This window comes from Condylostylus longicornis, unplaced genomic scaffold, assembly GCF_029603195.1.
Source record: "Condylostylus longicornis isolate FDR11 unplaced genomic scaffold, ASM2960319v2 ptg000113l, whole genome shotgun sequence".
Classification (NCBI taxonomy): domain Eukaryota; kingdom Metazoa; phylum Arthropoda; class Insecta; order Diptera; family Dolichopodidae; genus Condylostylus; species Condylostylus longicornis.
In genome coordinates, this window is record NW_026578081.1 from 729,036 (window position 1) to 749,316 (window position 20,281).

General features: G+C 27.4%; 2 protein-coding genes across 7 annotated transcripts; one reads left to right on the forward strand and one right to left on the reverse strand.

The window, feature by feature from the left end:
- Positions 1-660: 660 nt before the first annotated feature.
- LOC129614607 (protein disabled) lies at positions 661-17,812 on the reverse strand. Of its 6 annotated transcripts, none has more exons than XM_055529320.1 (13): positions 12,410-12,608; positions 11,994-12,352; positions 11,705-11,929; positions 11,472-11,636; positions 11,038-11,392; positions 8,703-9,125; positions 6,719-7,621; positions 5,085-5,993; positions 3,724-5,026; positions 3,510-3,589; positions 2,692-3,447; positions 2,499-2,637; positions 661-2,434 (listed from the first exon to the last, which is right to left on the reverse strand). In XM_055529320.1, exons 1-13 carry the CDS (start codon positions 12,456-12,458, stop codon positions 1,153-1,155), a joined length of 6,948 nt encoding a protein of 2,315 aa, XP_055385295.1. In that variant the 5' UTR covers positions 12,459-12,608; the 3' UTR covers positions 661-1,152. The 6 variants fall into 6 exon arrangements, with proteins under 6 accessions (XP_055385295.1, XP_055385294.1, XP_055385296.1 ...); XM_055529319.1 differs by lacking the exon at positions 12,410-12,608 and adding an exon at positions 17,561-17,812 and having other exon boundaries at positions 662-2,434; positions 3,640-5,026; XM_055529321.1 differs by having other exon boundaries at positions 662-2,434; positions 3,640-5,026; positions 8,703-8,906.
- Positions 13,407-16,027, forward strand: LOC129614609 (serine/threonine-protein kinase greatwall). The gene is made up of 3 exons (XM_055529324.1): positions 13,407-14,022; positions 14,083-15,056; positions 15,113-16,027. Exons 1-3 carry the CDS (start codon positions 13,407-13,409, stop codon positions 15,803-15,805), a joined length of 2,283 nt encoding a protein of 760 aa, XP_055385299.1. The 3' UTR covers positions 15,806-16,027.
- Positions 17,813-20,281: the final 2,469 nt, after the last annotated feature.

Genomic DNA, 20,281 nt, shown 5'->3' on the forward strand with positions numbered 1-20,281 from the left:
CACACAACAAAATCATAAAAAACGTCGATACTCTTCAAAATATTCACATGTATGTTATCTTATATGTTATATTTATACATATATTATATATATTTATTTACAATGCGATTTCATTTTAAATTCAAAACAAAGTTTTTATAGAAAACAGTGAATTTGATCAAAATGGAAAATCATAATTTAAAAATTATGGAATCACAAATATTGTTCGAACTTTCAATTAATAATGATTTCTTAAAATTTTTTGATAAAAATTTCCTGCAACGATAATAATTTATTTAAAGATTAGCCTAAAAGTTATAATAATGATATTTGCCTAAAAATATCTATAATTTGTTCAAATTTTGTTATAAAATTAAATAAACTTAATAGTTTATGAAAGTTTGTATTTCCATAATTTTTAAAAATATTTCATTTTGAAAATAATTTTATTAGAAGTGATGTATATTATATACTAAATAATAATAATTAAAAGAAAAAAATCATTTTTTTTACAATTGTTTTTTTTTTTTTTTCAATAATTTAACATAAAATATCATATTGAAATTGATAACGTCTAATAAAATTTCTTAAATGAAATTTTATAAGAATTAAATTTTTACTATACTTAAAACTTTTAAGCGTAATTTGTTTATCATTCATTACCAATTCTTGACCATTATTGTTAAAATTTTTATTTGTATTTGTTCGATTATTGTAAATTGTATTGATTTTATTTGAATTATATTTATAATCAGTATTATTGATTTTATTTGAAATTAGTTTACTACTGTTAATTTGTATAGAATTAGTATTTTTATTAATAATATTTATATTTTCCTTGTTAGTTCTATTATTTACTTTTCTGTAAATTTTATTATTACTATTAATTTTTTTGACTCCATTAGCAGATCTATTATTGAATTTATGATTTTTATAATGTTTATTGGTGCTATTTTTATAGTTATTATTACCGTAAGTAATACTCTTTTTATTATTTTCATTTTCTATATTAATGCTACTACTATTAGTTCTATTGTTACTATTACTGTTATTACAACTTATAATATTATTGTTATTATTGTTATAATTATAAATAATTTTATTGGGTATATTTGAATTGTTAGCTTTTCTATAATTTCTTTTATTACATTTACATAAACTTTTACAAACAAATCACATATTTTCATCGAATTTAGCAAAGTCGTTATCCCATTGAAATGAATCTTTTTTACATGTATTTGTCATATTATTATTACCGTTATTAATATTACTTCCGCCGTTACTTAAACTAACCTCGATATTACCGTGTTTTTTTCCATTGCTACTATCATGTGATATACTGTTATTTTCAACATTTTTAAAAAAATCATCATCCTCGAATGGATCTTCAGTTTTCTTTGCAAATATATTAACAGATTCGGATTTCCGTAAATGATCATGTTGCGTTGTGCTATCAATCGCACTGTTACTGTTAATGCCACCTCGATTTTTACCGCTAGATCTTAAATTATTGTTTCGTTTAATAGGAGTTTCCGAACTCCATTGACTCTCATTTTCAAAATCAAATTGTGCTTTTGAAAAATCATCGTCCTCAAAAGCATCGCCTATAGATGAAGAAATGTTACCAACGCCACCACTACTACTACTTGGTTGGTTATGATCGAATTTTGAAATAGTAACCTTGTCGTCAAATCGTAATTTTTGCGTAGATGCTGTAGTTGGTGTAACCTGTTGCATGGAACTTGTTGAATTTGAATTTGGAAACTCACCATCACCAAAATTAGAGGACAGTGACTGTTTGCCTGAAAAATCATTTGAGAATCTAAAACTTGATTTCGTACCAGCACTAATGGGGGTTTTAGTTGCTATAGAGGATGTAGCAGATGGTGGTAATTGTCCGGATGGTGGTGGTGAACTTATAAAATCTGATTCGAAACCAACTTGATCATCAAAATTAAATTTATTTCGGCCGCTGGAAGTTGAGTGAGGAGTTTCTTCAAAGTCAGCATCGAAATCAAAACGTTCACTTCCGAATTTTGGGGTTCTTGAATAACGAATATCTTTTTCAGAATAATAAGAATCTTTTTTACTCATTGAATATTTTTGAATCGGAGCGGATTTGGTAGCTTCAGCATCATCGTCGTCGTCCTCATAATCTTCGTCTTCATAACTATATTTTTCAGCAGTAACTGATCCACTTGTATTCCTTTTTCTATGTTCCATATCTATCATTCGCTGGTTTAAATCCATACGTCGTCGATTTAGTCTCTCAAATTTATCTTCGTCGACTGGTGGTCCTGGAATTGGTGATTGTGTCGTTACATTTCTCTCATAGTCATCATAAACGTAGTCATAATTTTCTCTATGCGAACCCGCTGATGGATATCTTCCCGTTGGAAGCGATGGCCGTATTTCGCTACCTTCTTTTCCACGTTGCCTCTGTTTTTTGCGGAATCTTTTAAAATAAATTAAAAATTAGACTTAATTTATTTACAACGCTCACAATAATAAACACCAACCTTCTTTCTTTTTCGCCATCAGAGCCTCCAGATTGATTATGTGACAAAACTCTTCTGTTTTCCGCCGTCAAGCGTCGTTCGGACTCTGAAGCACTTGCAGGTCGCTTCCAGTGACCTTTTTGCGCGTGTGTTGGGCCTTCTAAATTAAAAATTAATAGCAAATAAATAAATTTTACTTAATTATACCACTTACCTTCTCCATCCCAAGGACTCGAACCGCTACTTTTACGAATTCTTGATCCAGAAGAGGGTCTTTGCAAACTTCTACTATACTCTCTAGGTTCCCTACGAACTTGCATATCAGTTTCCGAGTCTTGTTCATACTCGTCAGGAGGCCCTCCGCTCAAACTAGCTGGCCCCCGTGGTTTTATCCCTTTACGGATTTGTCTAGTTTTATCTGCCATATACCTTTCACGAAAATCTTCTCGACTATCAAAACTACCGTAAACATCACCACTACCGAAACTTTTTCTTCTCCGACCACCGCTTTCGTACGAGTCAATACTTTCACGATCAAAACTGCGTCGTTCAGTTGTCCCAGAATAAAAATATTCTCTTGATTTATATATTCCACTTCCAGAATTTCTACCGACAGTATTATTATTATCAGGCGCAATACCTCCACGTGTAAATCCACCGTCATCATAAACATTTTCATAGTCACGTCTAGAGTACATCATTTTCCTATCTTTCACCTCAGGGCATTCACCATATGATTCAAATTCATAATCTGTTGGACGGCAATACTCTCTATAATATTTCCCTCTTTTATCATAAGCAATACGTCTATCGTATGAAGAGTGTGGAACGTGCTTGTGTTTATCATACATTGGACCACCATAGCTACTCCGTTCATAAACGCCTCTCTCAAAAGATCTTTCTCGATCATCATCATCTTGTGGAGACCAACTGTGATGCATTGTTCCACTTTGATACCAACTAGGGGAATCTATAAGGGTATTATTTTAAAACTTTTATTTTTTCGAAAATTTCTATGTTTACAAAATGTACCAAAATCGAAATTATCTCTGCTTTTAGAAATCCCACTTTTAATTTTCCGCTCTCTTCTTTTAGCCATTTCCTCCTCATACCTAAAAAGAGAATAATAAAGTGATTTATTTTGTTTAAATTTTCAACGTACTCATAATCATCATCACAGGAATTCATCCGTCTTGAATGTCTCATATAGTAACCATGTCTGTCAGGAATGGGATGAACAACTTGCCTTTTTTTATATTCATTCGGAGCTTCATCATCCCACGGGCTTAAGTCCCTTGACGACGAAGATGTTTGGCCTTTCGGCCATCGTTTATTACTACAAATACTTTCTGGTGGTAAACCTTGTCTGTTAATACCTGCAGTTTTCCAATCGTCTTTACCATCAGATGAACAAGGAGATTCACCAACTACATCTTTGGCTGCTGGGGTTTTTGATCCTTTTGAACGTTGCGGTTGGGACTGCCCAATTGTTCCTGGGGCTGACGAATTTTCTCTAGTTTCCGATGATTTGTCAAAAACAGCCCATTCAGAGCTTTCTTCTTTAGAAGTCTTCTTTTTGATATTCATGGCTCCGTTAGAAATATTTTGCTGCCCCATAGGAGATCTAGAAAGCGGAGACTTCAAGCTAGGAGATTTAGCTGTTGAAGAGTTAATAGTTAATTGTGAAGGGGATTTTTCAATGTTTTTAGCTACATCCGAAACCGATAATATCCCTGGAACAGTTTGTGGTGACTTTTGTATAGGTATCGGCGAGGTAGAGACGTCATTGAACTTGCTACTTAAAACGACATTGTTTAACGGTGATTTAATTTGTTGCCGATCAGATTGCAATTGGTTAACAGGCGATGACGCAAGTTCTATGTTATCGTTTATTATTGGAGATTTTATAATTGCTGGGGTCTTTGGAGATAAATGATCGCGACTATCTAACGATAAATTAGATATAGCGCGGTTCATCAACTCATCTATTTCAACATCATCTTTATTGCTTGACACATTCAAAGTTTGCATCAATGATGAAGTATTACCATTTTCTTTCTGTAAATCTAGAATATTGTCTTCAGGCTTATGCAATTCCGAGTCCTCTCCTTTTAATTTATCAGAATCGTAATTTTGATTTGAATCTGGACTACTTCCTGTACTAGGTAATCTTTCTTCTAGATGATCTTTGTCTTCTAGCTCTGCTTGTATGTTAGATTCACCTTTATCGTTTTCAACATCGTTTTCTGTTGACTCATCTCTATTTGTCATTTCATCTAAAGCAGTTTCAAAGTTTGTTGGAAAAGAATCATCTGCAAATATCGTTTCACTTGGTTTCACTTGAGACGGCTCGGTGAAATTGTTTTCACCAAAAGTGGCTGTAAACCCACTAAAGGAGTCTGAGTGTTGCGGCAATGTTTTAGGTTTTTCAAACAAATTTTCAACTAAAATAATATCCCGAAGTGCAGCGTAACGATCCTTTGCATGTGATATAGCCTCAGTAATTTTTGTATCAATAATTTTTGTTTGAATAGGTTGCGTAACGGAAACTTAAAAAATGAATTAGTCAAAATTAAGGTTCTAATTTTTAAATTTCAAAAGAAATACCTGTTTGCATCTTTTCGTCGTCACTATATTCATTGTCGAGTTTTTGTTGTTGAATTGGTGACGAATTCTCTTCATCATCATCATAAAACTCTTCGTCCTCTTCCTCTGGGGAGCTCTTGATTTCAGTACTACTATCATTTTTAAGGTCTTGATCAATAATTTCTCGGAAAACTGCATATCTGTCTGCTGGTGGAATACTTTTAACAGGTGGTGCATAATTTTGTAGGGAGCCGCTACCACTGGCAAATACCGCAGAAGATGCCATTGATTCCGGCTTAATATTTTCGAACTGTGAAAAATTTGCTACAAACGTTGAGGACTGGTTTAGAGATGATTCATCACCAAAGTTATCATCAAATTTAGCAATGAATGTTGCATCGGAATTTTGGTCAAAATTTACTTTGAATATTGGCGGACTTGAACCCAAACTTATATTTGTTCCAATTGCTTTATTAACAGCTGGTTTGCTAGAAATGGGTGCAGATATTTTTTGATGTTGCTGTTGGTTTTGCTGTAGTTGCTGCGTTTGAATCTCTTGTAGTTGCTGCTGTTGCCTCTTCTTTGAAGCCTCAATAAATTCAGATAAATATGTTGTTAATTCTACCAAAGTCATAGTACTCAGCTTAGAAGCTGGCACATTTAGTTTCTTCGCTAAATCTTCCACACCAAGAGTTAACAATTGACTTAATGTAATATCTGGTAGTATTGCTTCCGGTTCAAATTCAATAGGGTTAAGAGGTAAATTACTTGTTTGTTTGTTGACCTGATTTGTATCATAATTCTTAGTTTCGACAATCTCCTGCCGACGAGGCCTTCCACTTTTATTACTTTGTGGAGGTGGTGCTATTATTGGAGGAACTTCACTACGCCCTGTTGGCAAAGGTGCTAAATAATCATCTTCATCGCATCCTGAAAATAAGTTTGAAAAATATATTAACGGATTAAATTATCAGGTTATATTTATAAATTATAACACTTTATTTCAAATTCACTTGCATGTTTCTCATTTAACTGTTTATCTGTTATATAATTTGCTTTTGATTTTGAATTTAAAATCTTTTAAAAAAATTTATTTCCAATCATTTTGTTATTAGTTTCAATTATATCGTATAACAATACCACGTCCAATATAATATAGAAACTTCGTAATTTATGTAATTAGAGCAAAATACTTGGCAACATTCACCGAACATCGTGAAAAGCTTAAAAAGCAGAATTTAAATTTCAAATTACTTTATACTTCGTTTTAAAATTTCTTGCAAGCTAACCAAATTTATTCGCCGAACAGATTTTGTGCTTGAAAACAACATCTACAAATATTTGCAAAAATAGTTAGCTGATTTTACTCGCTTAGCTAGTAGCAATAGTTTTAAATCTTCAAAGCTTTAATGTGTTTTGTGATAAGTGCAAGCTAATATATCGCAATTTTACAATATCTTCGACATATTACAAGATTTGGATTTTGAGCTGGAAATATTGTAAACATTTAAACGAAATGAAAGCTAATATATCATTCTTGAAATTTTTTTCTGTATATCAATTTCAAACTCAAAATCAAGTATATATTTAATAATTAATGAATGTGTTTAATGATGTGATTGAATTGATTCATTATATTTAAAATAAAATCATACCCGGCTTACGTGGCCTGCCCGGACCAGGATAACTAGAATCACTACGTCCAATACGTCTAGATGGCAATGGAATTGGCGGTGCTCCGCTATTATTACTATCAAATATAGAAGATAATTGACTAGATTTCATTTTGGCTTGAACATAATCGTAACGTGTCGGTGGCGGCACAGCCGACGAAGATGTTATTCTTGGCCTAATGACAATATCAGAAAATTGTTTCTTAGGTGGCAATGGTGGAGGTTCTATCGAAAAACCAGAAGAATCTGGCCTTGGTGGCGGTTCGGGTGCAGTTTCATTTTCACTCAACGAATCACTTTCTTGTAATCTTCTCATATTGATGCTATGTGAATCTCTTTTTGAGAATTTGTGGCCAAATAATGGCGGCATTTTTTTAGTACTAATACTACTTATAACATCTACAGTATTTTGTTTAAACACGGATGGACGATTTCTAGCTGTTGCTGAATTTGGGGATTCACTTGATTGACGTTGAATGCGTTGACCGTATAAACTTGAATCGACAATGCCGGCTGTAGCATAAATATTTGATTGACTAAGATTTGTTGATGTGGCTGTTACTGTATTTGTACCCCAACTTTCAGGTGGTAAGCTTACTTGCAGTGGACCATTAAATACGCTTGGCGAAGAAGTTGAATCATTTGATCTTGTTTGTTCATTTAAAGTATTAGTAATCTTAGTATCGGGTAGTATATTGCTTTTAGCGAACTCAAATTCAAAAGGATCTAATTTACTAAAAATATCACCATCCTGAAATGGATCACTTTTTTTACGAGTTGGTGAAAACGGATCAGTATCATGCGCAATTACGGTTGATTCAGTCATTGATCCGGCAGCTGAAACTGCAGTTGTTGTTGAAGTAGTTGCTATTACCCGCTCAATATCTAAAGTCAAAATATTTAATCTTTTTTTTTTGTTTTGTTATATATAAAAATTAATTTTCTTAAACAAATGTTATTTTAATCACGAGGAAATTTTCTAAAGCTATAGGATTTAGATTAAACTGTATTTTTTATTGTTTTAACATACATTCATAGTATTTTTTTATATTCTGATTGATATCAGTGGTGAACTTTAAAATTGTTGTATATTGCATTAAATTAAAACAATTTAAATATTAATATCAAACCCGAATTTTTAATTATTGTCGAAATTATTGTAGAAACTAATTTTATTACATTGTACATTTTCGTAAAAGAATTCGTTTTATTATGATTGTTAAAATAACTTATAAAAATAAGCTGCCTAATCTTTCTATATTAAGTGAAAACTAAAAATAATTTTAAAATGAGTAAAAATAAATTAAGTAGCACATCATAAAACAAATATAAAAGAATACAAAAAATTACGTTTAAATTTAAAAAATTTTTAAGAAAATATAGTATGTATATACAAAATAAATAAGAGAAAGATTTTCAAAAATTTAACCCAAAAATATTTTTTAAAACAGCTAAAACCTAAAACTTTTTAAAAACTCCCTCGTCACAAAAAAGAAACATAATTCTTTGACAATAAGTAAAAATAATTTTTTTCTGAATTTTAATGTAAAAATGTTTATGAATATGTGTAACAAACTTGTTATATTGTGGTTTTGTGATATTTGTTCTCGTTGTAATTGTTGTAGCTGTTGTTGATGATGTTGTTGGTATGATTGTTGTTGTTGTTGTTGATGTTTTTGTTGTATTTCTATTTCAGAATTATTACTACTATTAATACAAAGTAAATTATTAGCGGTAATATTTCTAGTATATAAATCAATATTGTCTAGTAAAACGTCGCAAGGCTCTTGTTCTTGTTTTTTTTCCTGTTCTTGTTGGTGTAATTGTTGTGATTTTTCTTCGTGTTGTGATTGATTAATTATCAATGAAATATTTTGAAGTGTATCTTGTTCACTGTTGCTATTGATATTATGTTGCACTAATATTTTCTGTACATCATTATTTTGTTCACTTATGACATTATTACCAGAAACTGATGATGATGCCACATTAATATTTGATATTGATGTAGTAGTTTGATGTTGAGTATTACATGTTACGGTTCCAAGATTATTGTATGGAATTGAATTTGATGTTGGTACTACATTATAAAGCTGTTGTCCATTGTTCTGTTGTTGCATTGGTTGATGTTGTTGTTCATTAGCTGGTGAAATACTATGTGATACTGATCCTGATACAGAAGTTGATGTCGTTAAATTATTAATATCTAGTCCATTATTATTATTAATATTAATATTGTTATTATTATTTTTAGAATTACTAGCACCAGGAGTTGATAAATCCTTGAGAACTTTCTTAGGAGGATTTTTTAATTCATGGAAGAAATATTTTTTATCTACATACGGTTTTATTTTACCCGTACCTAGTGGATCAAGATCTGTAAAAGCGTCTGACAAATTGTAGAATACAAAATTAGCTTTTAGTAAAAGAAAGTTTGTTATTATTCGGTTTTTTTGTTATTTTTTTTTCTTCATAAGAGAATATATTATGTGGTTTTAAAGACAAAATATTAAGACAAAAAAATAAGTATTTTTTTTCAATTATTTAAAAATTTAAATATTTGTTTTAAGCTTCATTTTTTTTCTTGAAAATTGAAATGTTTGTGTTTGGAATGATTTATGATCAGAATGTGTAACAATTAATATGTGCTATAAAAAGTGCTGAATACAAACTAAACTTTGATTTAAAAAAATGTTTATTAAGAAACAAAAATAAATGGGTGATATGAAAAATTAAGTATATAAGTTATTAATTAAGCTTATATAATAATATTTTACCATAAATAGAAAATTATGTCGCATGAGAGAACTATAACTTTGTTTTTAAGTGATTTTCAATTTTGGAATAAATTATTCTATTATAGGAAACTGGGGATGTTTAGCTTTTAAGATAAATATTAATATAATGATTCAATTGTGTTATTAACCGAATATTACACATGTAAAATATTCGAAAAATTTAATTTTTTAGGAACGGCAGAGAAAGCTATTATACGTCGTCAGATTCGTGCGAATTATTTTAAAAAAAATGCCCAGATGAATTTTTTTTAAATGCAAATTAAGATTTATCACTGAAACGTATTTTGATACTTAATTATGATCATACCACCAGCAAGAATTTAGAAAAACAAAAAAACTAATTTATTAAAATTAAATTCTTGAAGTGCTTAAATGGATAAAAAAAATATGTTGAAAGGAATAAAATTGAATATAAATAGCATTTCTTGCACACATGAATAACAACAACAAAGGATTTTACATCCACATTTCCATGCTAATAATTAAAAATAACAGTAACAAAGAAATACACTTATAAAATAAAATTTAAAAAGAAAACCTTAGTTTTGAATGCTTATGTAAAATTCACAATCAAGTTTTTTCTTTCCCTATCTAAACGAGATATTTATCAATTGACAAATTTTTATATTGATTGATATGTTGAACTGATTTTTGGCAATTTCGACAATTAACCATTTAAAATATTTAATTATTTATTTAGAAAGACATAGGAAGATTTTTAATTTTATAAGCATTAAAAATACAAACTCAAATTTTCGACAAAACATGTGCGATAACACTTTTTCGTTTCATTTAAAGTAAAATTTAAACCAAAATGCAAAATTCCAGATTTTGATTTTATCTTTCAGAACGTATTTTGATAAAATTTTGATTTAATTTAATTTTAAAAGACAATAATAATATGAAATGAAACAAAAATAAAATAAAACAGTTAAAATTTAAAATAAAATAAATAATTTAACAAAAATACATAAATATCCTAGCTAATCCGATTTTAAAGATTTTCAGTACATACATACATACAATAAACACTTAAAATGTTCTTAAACAGAAAGTATAGATACATTTGTGTATGTAAAAATATATCATTTGTAAATAAAATAGTATGAAATTTTAAAATACTTTCAAATACACAATTTTAATTTTACATTAAACAAAACAGGTTCATATTACATAAAATAGGCTTATATGCTAAACCAATACTAAACTATTACAAATAAAAATAAAAAAAAATACAAAACAAAAATTAAAAAATATCAAAATGTAGCCTTGAAAACATATAAGCATCTGACATTATTCATTATTTCTAATATTAAGTTAATATAATTAAACTATAAAAATAATCACTTATTTTAAAGTATAAAAATAAAAATCTTAATAAGTTCTTATAACTATAATAATATCACATATTTTTCCTGCTTGTTTTATTCATTTGAATATCTTAAAATTATATTTGAAGAAAAAATATCCTATTATAATTTGATTTAAAAAGTAAAAAATTACCTGATTTTGCAATTTGTATCGGTAATGACGTTATTTGAGTTTCGTCATTATTTTTAACTGAATTGGTAATATTTTCTAAATTCTTAGTTGCATTTGCAGTTTCGCTTTTGAAAACATCTACATTTTCTAATTCCGTCAACCAATTTTCTGAAGTTTCTATATTTGTCGTTAAATTTGATGTGGTTGTATTGGAAGAATTTAATAACGTTGATAATGGTGGTGATTGTGTGCGACTTGGATTTGTTAAATTATTCGTTATACTTGATTCAATTGAAGCGTTCATATTATCAGGAGGTTTGGTCGGTTTCGAATGCCTGGAACGTGAAGACTCAGGTGGAGGAAGCAAGTTATATGTCTGAAAATAATATTTTTGCTTAAAATTATCTTCAAATATAACACTATATTTTAAAAATGAAGAAAATTAAAACTATTACAGGGAAATTCGTAAACGAATCGCCAAATGGGTCTTCTTCACCAAAATTCTTTGAAGTTGGTGTTGGTTCACTAGGCGTAATTCTTTCCATTTGTGTGATCCCCCGTTGAATTGAACTGAGTTCTTGCTCTAAATCTACTAAATCAGCAACCGACTCAGGAGACATCTAGAAATTTAATGGAAAAAATAAGTTAATTAAAATCGTGATGAGCATCCATTGATTTTTTAATATACCAAATTAGCCTCCTTGTTCATTGTTTTGGCTCCATCACTATTTTTATTATTTAACAAATTAGGAGTCGAATCATTCGAATTGCTTTTATTGCCACTACTAATAAGTAACGGCATTGGTTGATGATCGTGTACAGATTTGCTTTGAATTTGCTGCCGTGCTAACTCAATTTCTTTTTTTTTTAATTCAAATACTACTTGAAATAAATCACGCATAGCTAAAACCACCTAAAAATTTTGTCAAAAATGATTAAAAAGTAATTATTAATGAAATTTTACAATATTAATTTACCTGACTAGCAGCTTTGTCAGTCTTTATTCCAAAAAATCTGTGTCCACTATCAGGGGAACCAAAAATGTAACCAAAAGCTCTAGAATCTGTCATATCTTGTGCAATAAAACTAATTTTGTGCACAGGGTGATGGTACAAAGAATCTCCTGTCTTTTCATCTCGCAACCGCAATCCGTCGATCGTAACATGTATTGTTATTCTTTGTTTATGTTCGCCAGCAGCTCTTATTGCCATTTTTAAGTCCTGCAAAGCTTCTTGACACATTCTATCACCCCGAGCTTCACCAACTTCCAAAATTCCAATAAGTTTGGCTTTAAAAGTAACCCCATCACCAAAAAATCTGCCAGGATCATTACGATCTAAAAATAGAATTGAAATTATTTAGAAACTTTTTATTTTTCATAAGATCAATTAACTTTTTTGTGTTTCCAATGTAAGGAATGTTTTGTGACCACTTTTTAACATTTCCCGGAATTCTACACATAAGAATATTCGAAATGTAGAATAATTATAGTTACGCTCTTAATAAAAACTTTAATCGGATTAAGTCATATATGATTTTTGCTTATATAAATCGAGATTGTTATATTTAAGCCAAAGCTAGTTTAAACAAAACTTTTTTTGTACTATTTACATTTTATCCCTCTTTTTTATTAATTAAATTTAACTAATAACTAACTATTAAATAAATCGTAATCGCTAAGCTCAGTTTTTTTTTTCAATTTATTTTATTTTGTTTCCTTCCTCTATTTAAATTGAAAAGTCAAATAAAACTAATCAAAATATTATTGTGCAGATCTGCCAGGTTTTAAATGTCAAATATAAAATAGTGGACAATCTTGACATTACAAAAACAGTATTTCTGTCAGCCGTGGGGATAATCGAAAAGTCAAGTATGTCATGATCTATATGACAATTAACATATGTTGTTATAATTTAAAATCTACGAACAATCACAACATTAAAAAAGAAAATCGATTTTTCCTATAAATCGAATTTACAATTTTATAAAATTTTATACTGCATTTGATATTACGCATAAATTCGTACATATTTTTTATTTTCATCAAGCCTCATATACCTAAATTTTCAATCAAAGCGCTGTAAACTTTTCGGGTGATCTCTAAAAACACTATCAATACCAACCGTTCCTAAACAATAAACAGGTTAGATAAGCAGATTTGCGCTAAAAGCTAAAATTTTTCACTAAAAGTCAAAAATTTTGCTGCAACTCTTAATATTTCAATTTTGTAAATAAACCCAATAAAATCCAAATTTATGGGAAATTTATCAATGTTTATAGGGATTTATTATTGACAGTTGATGTTAAAAAAATTAACTGCTATTAAATTTGTGATTTATTTAAAAGGAAAAATATTAATTAATTTCAATTGGAATGATTTATACTTTGGAATGGCGGAAAGTGCTAAAATAATTACCGAGACACATTATAAAAATGAGATTGAAATTGAGTCTTCAAATATATCAGAGAAAATTTCGATATTAAGTTCTTTGGCGCTCCAATCAAATACTCAATGTGGAGGTACAAAACTGCCGACAATAAAAGACTTTGCTATTGTTAAACCTATAAGTCGTGGAGCATTTGGTAAAGTTTTTTTAGGATATAAAAATAATGATCCAGAAAAATTTTATGCTATCAAAGTAATGCGAAAATCTGAAATGATTAACAAAAACATGGTTTCGCAAGTTATAACTGAACGTAATGCTTTAGCCATATCACGTAGTCCGTTTTGCGTTAATTTACTTTATTCTCTTCAAACGTCTTCATACGTATATCTTGTTATGGAATATATGGTTGGTGGTGATTTAAAATCATTATTGACGATGTATGGATTCTTCGATGAGGATACTGCTAAATTTTATGTTGCTGAAATTACATTAGCTTTAGAATATCTTCACAATCATGGTATTGTTCATCGTGATATCAAACCAGACAATATGTTACTTTCAGTCACTGGGCATGTGAAATTAACAGATTTCGGCTTAAGTAAAATTGAAATGAGAAGAGGTATTTTTCAATGTTATTTATGATAACTTTAAAAAAAAATTAATTTAACAAATTTTTCAGATATTGAATTATCCGATCTTATAAATGTTTCACCTGCAAACTTGAATACAAGGACACCTGGTCAATTACTTTCACTAACCTCACATCTATCTTTTGGATCAACTGAGAAAAAAGTCGAGAAAGCTGAAAAAACCGCTTTGACCGTTACATCAAATTTTATGAATCTAGTCAATCAGTTGCATAGTTCTTCTGAAGAGATTGATGACAGGAATAACAATACAAATAGTAGTGATAGTAAACTTCTAAACTATCAAAATATCTCTGGTGTTCAACCATTTTACTCCGCAGAAGAACAAAGTCTTGAAATAAATACAGACACCGATTCTCCTTCGTCATACTATACTTGTACTTCGAATGAATCTATCAAAAATTCTGAGGAAATACCCAAATGCCTATGCAATAAAGTTGAAAAACAAAATAATATTTGTTGCAATAAACAAAATTTTATTAAACAAGTTCGGGGAGTGCTTATGGTAGACAGCAAAAATAAAATATACAATATTTCGAAAGGTATTGAAGATTCTGGAATAGTATCAAGTCAACGAGGAGATTATTCAAATTGTGACGAACTTCAAAATTTTATGAAAAGTGATTATACCACGAGTTCAGATTTATCGAAAAGTAATAGTGATAGCAACTGCAATTCTTTCCAAAATCCTATACAAAATTTTAAACACCCAGAATATTTGGGTGCTTGTGCAATGAAACGAAAGCGAAATATGTTACATCGTATAGAAAATATCACTGAAAGTTTTGATGAATCAGGAAGTAGTTCTGCTAGTACAGGTTTAACCCAAGAAATTGAGTTAATAGATATTGGTAGTAGTACCCCCAAAAAAAGGAAATCAAAAATTACACCATTAAACACAAAAAGCGTCTTAAAATGTGTATCGCCATCATATGATGAAATCCCAGTCACTATCAAAAACAATATTGTTAATGTTGCATTTTCAACTCCAGTCTCTTCACAAAAAGTAAACTTTAAAATTTTTTTTGATAGAATTAATTATATTTTTTATATACATTTCAGACTATTAGAAGGGCTGAAAATGGACTTCTAAACAAATTAAAAACAACGCGCTTTGTCTTACCTTTATCTATGGAAAATAGAAAATTCATTGACACAAATGAAAAATTTAGTGTAAATTATTCGAAATATGATGAAGAACCGGCAATGTCTCCAATCAATGCTGGAAATGTAATTAAAACCCCAAAAACTTTAAAAAATACACCTTATCGAACGCCAAAATCCGTAAGAAGAGGTCCCCAGCATGTTTCAGATGAAAGGATACTTGGTACTCCAGATTATTTGGCTCCAGAGCTTTTACTTATGTATCCACATGGTGCTCCGGTTGACTGGTGGGCTTTGGGTGTATGTTTATATGAATTTTTAACTGGAATTCCACCATTTAATGATGAAACGTCACAAAAGGTTTTTGATAATATTCTTAATCGAAATATTGAGTGGCCCCAGGATGACGAAGCACTGTCCAAAGAAGCTGTTTTAGCTATTGAAGCTTTGTTAACTATGGACGCATCAAAGAGACCAGCAGCTAACGAAGTAAAATCAATGGAATTCTTTAAGACAATCGATTGGAAATGTATTCAGGAAATGGAGGCACCTTTCATACCAACCCCTGATGATCCAACTGATACTGTCTATTTTGAAGCACGTAACGTAATTCAACATTTAAAACTTTCCAATTTCACACCTGATGAATGAAATCTTCATAATTTTTTAATTGTGTTAGTATAATATTTTAAATTATAATTTACATTGTAAATCTATTGATGTTGTTTTAAGATACAAAACGTTTCTTTTTTTTTTTGTTTTTATCAACTACATACTCATATAACATGAAATTGTATTATGAATATCTTTGTGTTGGAAGAATAAGTGTATGTACTATAATCTTCTATGTAGTCCGTAATAATAAACACTTTAATATCGTAATTAAACATAAGGATATAAAAATATCGAGATAAATATTTTAAAACGGCATTTAAAATAAATAATTTTATAACATAAAAAATTTTTCTTATTTTAAATTTTAGTCTTGAATTGCAAAACATTTAAATTAATTTATAGTCAGTATGTTTAATTGAAAAACTTTTACTAAATATTACTTTATAGATATTTGAAAAATTTGTTTTAAACGTGGCAGTAGCAATTTTTTGAGCAATTTCAATTCAAAACATTGTTAAAATGGCCACAATTTATATGAATATATACACGTTAAGAAAAGTAAAATTTAAAATTCAAGAACTACATTATTATTACAACTTTTGACAAGTCATTCATTACAGGACATGCAGTTTTTATATGTAAGACTTTTTATATTTACCTAAACTACAAACAATAAACCAATTAAAAATATTATTCAACCTGTCTGGGTTATATATATTTAACATTTCAACAACAAATACATAATTAAGTATCTAAATGTAAAAGCAAAACGTATTTTATGAACAACTTGAGGCAATGCGTTATATTTCATTTCTTTTTATTCTACTTTAAGACATCCTATGTCATATACATATGTGACCACTTCAATAGCATAAAGTTTTTTTTTATATTTAATTCTTAAATTCAAAGTTTTGTTTTTATCTTGAAAAATGTATTATAACTCTATATAACATGTATTTGAGTATATTATTATATTCCCAGTAGAATTTATACTTTTATAGCATGTTTTAAAAAAAATTTTGCAGAAAATATGAAAATATATAATGCCATAGTGCATAGGTACATGTTTTATTAATATTTTATTAAATTCGAAAACTTAATATAGAATAATATTAACTATTTCAAATTCATTTATTAATATCTAGTATTTATATATATTTAAATAAATAATGAAATTGTTAATTATTTATTGTAATTACTTTAAATTACGAATTCTATATAAAAATCAGAGTCAATATTGCAAAACTAAATTACCTATATGCTTGTATTTCATACTAAATTTCGCAAAATCAACCTTAAAAAGTATTACACTGACGTCATACTAACAAATTCGAAAGGATATCATACAAATTGATCGACTAACTAATAGATCCAAATCATTCGAAATCTCATCCAAAATTTCAAACTGTAAAGATTATCTGTAAATCTATACCAAAATGTTATTAAAAAAGAATTTCAATTTAAATATATGAAATTGTTTCCAGTATGTAAAGAATAATATACACATACATTAGTACATACATTATAATACAGAATATATACTGTCATTGACAGTATATAAATATTTATAATATATACGTATAACAATAATATTAGAAAGTAATATTCATATTAGGTAAATTTTAATAAGAAATTTATAATGAGAATTTTTTGAACAAAGAAATCAAAATTTTAATAACCTACTCCCTCATTTACTTTCATCACAATATTAAATATAAATTTCGTTGACATTAAATTTTTTTTATTACTGTTATATACATATTGGATATTTGTAATACATATACTACTTACATTTACATGGACTAGTTTTTTTCCGCAAAGTCTGCATTTTATAATGTCCTCTTTTTCCAGTTACACTTCTATGTTTCTTATATTATTTTTTTTTTAATTCAATTTCCTTCCGTACTTCAAATATTTTATACTATGCATATATACATACATATACTAATTACATGCATCGCATAGAACTTTTATATCTACATTAATATACATACATATGTACATATATAAATTTCGATCTAAGTAGAGGATAATAAATTGTTTTTAAATTTTTTATTTCTTTCAATATTCAAATTAACACTTTCAATATGAAAAAACACAAAAAAAAAAAAAAACAGAAAAAAAAATTTATATAAAATTTTCCTTTTTTTTTTGTTTTAGTTTCTTCTTTCTTTTTTATTTTCTTTCTTAATATTTTTATAATGATTATTTTTCTTATTGATTTTTCCTAGGAACTAATTTTTTTTTGATTTCATATAGAATTTTTCCTATATAAAATATTAGAAAATAAAATTAAAGAATATTAAAATTTTTTTAAACACTCAAGTGTTCAATTCAATTGGATATTTATTGTTCATAAATTAACTACATTTAATACATATTTATATACTTATATATATAGGTAGGTAGATAGGTATCTATATATCTACCTACGTAGGTAGATATATCATATATAAATAATTGTAATTTTTATTTCAAGAAATATTTTTTTATAATTACATAATTATTAGTAAATTATAAATTTATAATTCTGAAAAAAAAAAACAATTAAATAATTTTTTTATTATTTTTTTTTTTTATTTTATTTCTTTAGTTTAAATTTTAGAAAAAAATGTTCTTGCAAAAATATATTTTTTTTATAGAATTTTATACACATGCACAAAACTTAAGTATTATACAGTTTATTACACTTATATTTATACAAAATTTTAAACGGTACTTGTCTATATATGCATATGTATAACAGTATTTTTTTTTATTTTCTATGGAAAATAAGGAATTCTTAACATCTCCCGGCTTTTAAGAGGCAAAACATTTTATTGATTTTTCCAATATGAAATTATTTTATATACAATTTCTATATAGAAAAAAAATAAAAAATCTAATCTTTTATAATTTCATATTTTAATTTTTTTTGTTTTATTTTATTCATATACAAGTAAATCTGTTATATAACAGAAATTATTTTGAATTAAAAATTGAAAGTGCAAAAATTTTATTCAAGAAAATTATTCATATGAAACAGAATTAAACCACTGTTATACTGAAAATTTTATCTTCTCTTTTTATTTTTAGTAAATATATATAATATATATATATATATAAATTTTTTTAAATTCCATAATTAAGGATTAAAATTATTATTTAATAATTTTTTATTTTTAAAATTATTAAATTGAAAATTTTTTTAAAAAAAAATATTTACAAAATCTAATTAAATAAAATAAAATTTAAAACTTTTAAACAAAAAAATTTTTCTTCTGTTTTATAGTAGATCCAATAATTTTTTAATTTTTTTTTAATAATTTAAGAAATTTTAATAGCTAATATTTGATTAAAAACAAAAAAGAAAAAATTTAACACTTTATTTTTACATATTGATTTTTTTTTTTAAATAAAAAAATTTTTAAACAAAAAAAAAATTAAAATTATTTTGCACGCCCAACACTTTCTAAATACTTTTATGAAAACTAAAATGTCTTTTGTTATACTACTACTGGTTAGCGAGAAGAAAATTTTTAAAAAAGGACTTTTTGACAGAATGACGAAATGGTATTGGTTAGTAGGGGAGTATTAATATAAAGGAAAAAAAAAAAAACAATAAAAATTATTGAATTAGGAGAATATAACCGTGTGTAAAAAACAGAAAAGGATTGTTTTGAATTTTTTCTTTACACATATACAATAAAAAAAATATATGCGCACATACTTACATGAATATGTAAATACAATACAATATCTTCTCTTTTGTTTTTATAATTTTTTTTTGTAATTGATTGTTTGTTTTTGTTTGTTTGTTTTTACATGAACTATTTAAAATGTCAAATTTGTCAAAATAATGACATTATCGACTAAGTGATTGACTAAAGAGAAGTTTCACCTATATAGTTAAAATTTTAAACAGAATAAAAAATTTTAAACAGAATAAAAAATTTTCCAATGACATAAATATTTTAATATCATTTATTAAGATATGTCGCACATTTGCGAGGACAATGACATATGTCAAAATTCGGAGTCGTGAACTTGCTTTTATTACTATTTTATTTTAATATATACATAAAGCTTTTCTGTAATAAAATAATACAGAAAATTTGTTAATATATAGTTGTAGAAGAGTTCTAGATCAACGTTTTTTAGCCTTTCATAGTAATTTACACTCTGCTATAAATACTTTAAATTTTCGGAAGTTGAAGTTATATTTTTGAGTTGTGTCGGTATTCTTCCCAATATGCGATAAATGCTCTTATTTTTTTTAATTAGAGGAAACTAATAGGTTTTATATAATTTTTTTTTTATTTAATCTAAAAATTTAGAAAAAAAAAATGATTGTCTACATTCAAAAGTAGTTTGATTTTCACAAAATTAATGATTATTTTTTTTTTACATTCCGTTGTGTTTAATATGAAAAATGTTTTTTCGTTCTTTAATAAATTTGACATTATTTTCTATTTTCAAGAGTGAGATTTAGTCACTCTTTTCTAGTAGCATCAAGCATTTTTATATATTGCC

Bases quoted from the DNA above. Each gene is read 5' to 3' on its own strand.
- LOC129614607 (XM_055529318.1), bottom strand. From the start codon at position 12,458: ATGTTAAAAAGTGGTCACAAAACATTCCTTACATTGGAAACACAAAAA. The intron at 11,637-11,704 runs GTATATTAAAAA...TTAAATTTCTAG, and splicing joins TGAACAAGGAGGCTAATTTG to ATGTCTCCTGAGTCGGTTGC. The intron at 9,126-11,037 runs GTAATTTTTTAC...ACAATTTGTCAG, and splicing joins GATACAAATTGCAAAATCAG to ACGCTTTTACAGATCTTGAT.
- LOC129614609 (XM_055529324.1), top strand. From the start codon at position 13,407: ATGGCGGAAAGTGCTAAAATAATTACCGAGACACATTATAAAAATGAG. The intron at 14,023-14,082 runs GTATTTTTCAAT...CAAATTTTTCAG, and splicing joins TAAAATTGAAATGAGAAGAG to ATATTGAATTATCCGATCTT. The intron at 15,057-15,112 runs GTAAACTTTAAA...TATACATTTCAG, and splicing joins CTCCAGTCTCTTCACAAAAA to ACTATTAGAAGGGCTGAAAA.